General features: G+C 41.8%; 1 protein-coding gene across 1 annotated transcript; it reads left to right on the top strand.

The window, feature by feature from the left end:
* The first annotated feature begins 741 nt into the window (after positions 1-741).
* On the top strand, positions 742-3,402 carry LOC108670260. The gene is made up of 3 exons (XM_018157719.2): positions 742-1,014; positions 1,316-1,449; positions 2,294-3,402. The coding sequence occupies exons 1-3, from the start codon at positions 742-744 to the stop codon at positions 2,598-2,600; spliced, it is 714 nt and encodes a 237-aa protein (XP_018013208.1). The 3' UTR covers positions 2,601-3,402.
* The last annotated feature ends 2,894 nt before the right edge of the window (positions 3,403-6,296 follow it).

Genomic DNA, 6,296 nt, shown 5'->3' with positions numbered 1-6,296 from the left:
CTTGGTGAGCCGAGCAGAGGGACGTTATTGACCGCAAGTGATTACCGTTTACTGGCCTTGTGTGAAGAGGTTTGGGCTGCTTGATCGACTAATAATTGTGGAGGCCTTTATAAATACTTTTTAATTTTATAACATCTAACCTAGCCACTGTACTGCAGGGATAGCGGAACATAGATGAGAGGTACGAGACTTGGTTAGTTCGGCCCATATCTCGGTGTCGTAGGTTGGCGACGCTTGGTAGCAGTAGGTGGTGCTTGCAGCATAGCCTTGTGTTGGTGCCGCTAAACTAAATAAGAGCACGTGTTAACTGGGGGTAAATTGATAGTATTCTTTATTCTTTTACAAACAGAAGCAACACAGCACGACTCAATAGAAAGAGAAAAAAAGTAGTTATAGTTCTAGAGAAAAAAGTAGTTATAGTTCTAAAGGTAAAGTGTAGAACTGTTCGGAATATGAGCGAGGTGGTTTAGGGGGTATGATCAAAAGATAGGAGAAGCAAGTTCTGGGAACCAGGAACCAAACCCTTATCTATCTGTGCAAATCTCTATGATTTCGAGAATCGGCAACGGTACAAACATGGCTTAATCTGAATTATATATATTACGTTGTAAACTTGTAGTATACTACTACTCCGTTAACTGTTTCAGTTACCCCGCTCACTGTATCAGCAAATCAATTCACTAGTTCAGTCACCCCACTCACTGCTTCGGCCACTTCACATTTGCATCCGCTTTTCGGCGGATGGCTGCGTTGCGGGCAGCGGCTCGGCTGCTGGCGGTGGTCAGCGCCCTGACGCGGCCCTGGGATGTGAGGGGCTTGGGATCCACAGGCCAGCTGTCCGCTAAGATGCAGCCCAAGGCGGTAGGGGGCGTGGGGCTGTCCTTCACAGTCCAGCTGTCGCAGGAAAGTTTCGACGGGGAGCAGGAGAAGGTGTGGGCCGGCTCGCCTGTTGCCTGTGCGGGACAGTGTCGCCTGAACCCCGAATGTGGCGCCTTCGCTTTCAAAGCAACTGAGGTACGTTAACCGTTGAAGATTGACTGTTCAAGGGTAGTTCCGAGTTGGATCTTGCTTTAATGATTCAGTGGCGAGGAACCATATAGACAAGTGCTCACCACACAGCTTGCTGTCAGGGTGTCTGGCTGTTTCTAATAATCATAGATCGCTTCATCGTCATGCACAAGCCAACGAGCAACATGACTGTTTCAGCCTCTATTGACTGCATCAGTTTACATCACTCGTATGAAGGCACGACAATTCTTAACACCCACTCTAACGCCGCCACCATTAACGGCTTCTTGTTTATTTTATCCAAAAGGTCCCGAACTGCGTGATGTTCGTGCGGCAGACGTGGAACTCGCCGGGCCACCCGGGCCTCTACTACAGGGGCATGTCCCTGTCCGGCGGCGACCGCCTCTTCCGTCTGCCTCCTCCTGCCTTCGACGTGCCCGAGTGAGTCAAACGGGGGTGGACACTAATAAATAATTGTGTTAACGACGAGAATTTGAAATGAGGAATATTCACAGCGCAAATTAATATTGCGACAATAAAAACTGCTCGCTGGACGTTTCGATAATTTAGCAGCAAGTTAAGGGGTTAAGCCTCCGTAACCTGTGAAAGTTCTGCGATGTCGTTCATGGGCGATGCTTGCCATCGAAGGCGGCGCTTGCATCGTGGCCGTAGACGTTTACCATGAACCTCAAAACAATGAGCTGAAAAACAGTTCAGAAATTCGCAAGCCTAATGTAACCCTTTCTCAACGGATATTCAAAATAAACAAAGTTTTCGAAAAAACATATTGAAAATGTAATCAGTACTTCATGTTAGCTGCTTGTCTGGCTAGTTATTGGGAAATACCGTCAAATACGCAACTATAGGAGAAACAAAATTCGTTTTCTGCCAGTGAAAACTAATGGGGTTACATTATGCCCACAAGGTTTCACTCTGAAATCTGCAATATTTTCAGCTGAAAATGTTCCTTAAATTTGCTCAATCATTTTGTGCTTCATTGAATGTTCAGTTTGAATTAAAAATGTGGACGTGATGTTTTTCCAGCCAGTCTTTAATTGGCTGCCTGCAAAACCAATGGCCTGCGTCTGGTGCAAGTGCCGACAGTCCTGAAGGACTTAAATATGTCGTGGATAGTTATACCACTGCTTTGCAGCAAAACCACTGCTTTCCAGCTGGTACACCACTGCTTTGAAACGTTGATGAACTTGATACTGCTGCCATAATGGTGCATAAATTATATATAACTGTGAACTACTATGAAAATTATTGAAAACCCTTCTACCAGCCAGTTGCTGGCTAAATGCCAGGCGATCGGCCAGCGTCTGGTGCAAGTGCCGACAGTCCTGAAGGACTTGGTGGCGGTTCAGAGCCAAGGCCAGTTCTGCTACGACCTCAAGAGGACTTCAGAGACGGCCTCTTTCACCACCATGACTGGAGGGCCTGTTGACGCCTCGTTGCTTGTCATACGGGATAATTCGAGCAAATCGCTTACACCTCAATGCATCGCGAGTCACTACAATTGGAATTTTAGGATGCATTGTCCAGACTGGGGCGTCAAATCTGACGCCACAGTCTGCCAGTACAAGCCATGAAATCTCTAAGCACTTGTTTCATGTTCTGAAACATTAAGTCTAAGTCATGCAGAGTTGATTTATTGTAATTTGCAGTGAAAGGTATTCACTGATGTCACAATGAGCTGACAAGACTAAATGCAAGTGAGTTATACCACAGTTATCTATCACTCATGTATTTATGTTAGCTGATATGATGATTCCATGAAAATATTCATGAGATTCAGGAGCAACCTCCTAACTCTAAGCACAGATTCTCAATATTAAAATTTCAATCACAACCGCAGAGGTTAAGTGCTGGACCAGGATTTTGGACTCAGCTGCCTCTTTTTACCTACGAAAATCGGAAACACTTTAAATTATGTTGAGCCCTTTCAGACCTGATCAGACCCCCGTCACACTCCTCCACTCTTTATCACACCCCATCACACTCCTGCCAATTATTTTCACGTGATGCCACACCTTGTAACACCCTATTACACCCCGGCCGTCACAACCCCGTCACATTTCAGCACATCCGCGTCTTGGCGAGAGCGCAGGAAAAAAACGTTTCGGCTGTAAAATTTCACGGTATTTAGCCGGATATTTAACGCTGGTCTGATCAAATTTTTCAACCGGGTTTCAAAGGTATTGAAAATATTTGCTGGTTCTTGAATGAAAAAATTCACTTGACACTCTCATGAAGTACAGTATCTGAGGAGAATATAGCGCTAACATAGTTCCTATATATTGCCATCTTTATTTTATTTGACGCACAGTTTGTATGACACAGTGCACAAAATACTCAGTATATCTGTTTACAATGTATTGTACACCTGACTGAAATATACTATTCACGGAAAGTGGAACTTTTTTTCGTAATTTTTGTGGCTTGAAGTTGGTTTCGTAACGTGTAAAAACGACCGACCACGTTTTCAAGTATTTGACCCCGTAAAGTTCGATAAATCCATAGGCTTCATCTTGATCTGCGCCATCTTGTAGCCAAGGAAACTAGAATGTTTCGTTAGACGAGTCTCTTGCATTCCATATATTTAAAATAAGTTAGTAAGTTTCACATTTGTCAGATGTAGATAAGTTTCTATAAGTGTGTTAAAAATGCTCAAATACACGACTAGACAAGATTTCTGTTATATATTATATATTCATCCTATTTCCTATTATTGTGAAACCGTAAAAAAGAAATTGACTTGGCCGGTGTATAGTTTGCACCCACTAGAAATCTGACGTTGAATCAACGTTGATTTGAACGTTTTTCGTTGAATCAACTCAATGAAACGTTTTTCAACGTCATTTACCTGGTGGATTCAAGTTCAGAAAAGGCACTCAAAAATTGATAAGCATATACGTAAAACGAGGACTTCATATTGTAACTTTTGTGGGACAAATTTATATATTATCCTTGAATGCTGGGTTCTTGACCACTCATTCCCACTTCCTTACGACCTGGTGATCGAATGCCCGAATAATGAAGAAATGGGGTTTTGTACTAAATTGTAGCAAAAGTCAATTATTTCTATGAGGCTTCAGCACGAAATTCAATTGAAATTTACTAAGTAAGAAGTGAGTTACTTAGAACTTTGATATGCGGCTATTTTTATTGATGCAACTATCACAACTAAGTGAGTAATGTCATTACGAATAAAGAGAACCGAGATCTAAAATATAATATTCATGTCAATTACCTTAAAATTACAATTCTAGAAGGGACAGTGCAACGAATAAGGTAAAGTTTGTGTCGGCATGGTCAATAAAACGTTATATCTCAATTTGCATTAATTTTTGGCGTTCCAAGCGATCAACATCCCTGGTTAATAATAAAAGAAGTCTCTACCCAACTATCATTCACTTGTATTAGTATATTCACAAAATGAATTGCATTCCATCACTGAAAGGCAGCGCGATATATTTGCCAATTATCCCGAGCAGCGGCCTCGGGTCGACTGATGGCCGCTCAGGTTAATGTTTATCCGTGACGGACTGCATGCATTAAGTCTATACGAAGATGTAAACGGCGTTTTTACTTCTAACAACAATACAGACAAAATACACTACCAATTACGACAAATTCGTCATAGTTTCACTGAATTCATGAACCTCATTTGTACACTGACTGTAATAAAAAGTCTAATATTAAATTTCATGCGGCCATGAAATTATACGAATGCATATCACATGAGCGATGATCATTAATATATAGGGCACCCTGCGGAGCAAAGCACCATTCTTAAGAGTCTGCCTCAGTGAGCCACAAAGTCTGTTAGCAGCTGTACAACCCTAAATCAGGAATAGTCGCTAACCACCCAAGATTTCGTAAGAAGTCCGTCACAATTGGGGCTACGCTGGTGAAAGGTAAAGTTTGTGATTAAGGAGGTTGATTAAATGATTAGTGGGAGGCTATTAGCCATTGTACCATCAGCGTTACCTTTAGAAAATTTTATTTCATATTGAAGATATATGCAATTTACTCGAAATTTCATTTTCAATCGGTATAGATATAAGTAAAATTTATATCAAATGACATTTTACAATTCGATATCAATAAATTGATATCAAATGAAATCAATATTCAAATGAAATTTTATGCTCAATAGCTGTTTGTGAATTGGATATTGTATAATTTTCTTGTTTATTCTTCTTGTTCTTATTAAACGGATGATGGCTAACCAAATAACGCATTGTTTAAACTCAATAAAAATTCTTACTGTAGTTTAATAGACCTCAAAGAAAAAGAATGTTTTCGATATCATGCGAATTTAAGAAAGGTTTGTGAATAATAGATAATTATAATTCCAACAGAACCTCTTAAAATTCTTAAAGTTATCTTTCAAAAGCTATTGGGCTCTTAACCAAATCTGAAAATCTAAATAACACACCCTGAAGATATTGAAGAAGATCAATCAAGCTCATCGTTCGTATCAACGATTATGTCACGTGAGCAGGGAGCTTCAGGATTGCATTGGTAATCATGAAATTAATCGTCAATCACCTCGCTCATTGGTTCAGTCACCTCCTAACTAGTTCTGTCTCTGTTCACACGTTCAGTCACTTCGCTCATTAGTTCAGTCTCCCCACATACTTTCTTAGCCACCGCTCGCATGTTCAGTCACCTGACTCACTAGTTCAGTGAGTCCACTGATTAGTATTTGTCACTCCATTATTTGTTTCAGCCACTCGGCAAATGGCTAAGTGGCGGGCGGTGGCTCGGCTGCTGGCAGTGGTCAGCGCCCTGACGCGGCCCTGGGCGGTAGGGGGCGTGGGGCTGTCCTTCACAGTCCAGCTGTCGCAGGAAAGTTTCAGTGGGGAGCAGGAGATGATGTGGGCCGGCTCGCCTGTCGCCTGTGGGGGACAGTGTCGCCTGAACCCCGAATGTGGGGCCTTCGCTTTCCGGGCAGGAGAGGTAAATTGAAAAATTAAGTTTCTTCTAATTATTTACAGATTTGTTAGAGTGATCACCGTGCACACCATCATAAAGATATATGCAGTTTTTGATGCTGGGAGACCACATCAGTTGATTATCTGTTGTTATCACGACAAGCATGATCCACGTTTTCCCTAACATACGACAAGTTAAGAATCCAACTGCAAGTACATGAGTAATGATTATCATAATAATGAAAGACCTATTAGCAAGGGTATACGTCTGAGAGTCCTGGAGTCTCAACTGGGTTTATTGTGGGATCCTCTAAACTTTGAAGGTTAGATATCCACTGATACCCT

The sequence above is a fragment of the Hyalella azteca genome, unplaced genomic scaffold (genome assembly GCF_000764305.2).
Source record: "Hyalella azteca isolate HAZT.00-mixed unplaced genomic scaffold, Hazt_2.0.2 contig14738, whole genome shotgun sequence".
NCBI lineage: Eukaryota > Metazoa > Arthropoda > Malacostraca > Amphipoda > Hyalellidae > Hyalella > Hyalella azteca.
The sequence above is the reverse complement of the archived record's forward strand: the minus strand, read 5'-3'. Positions and strand labels throughout refer to the sequence as shown.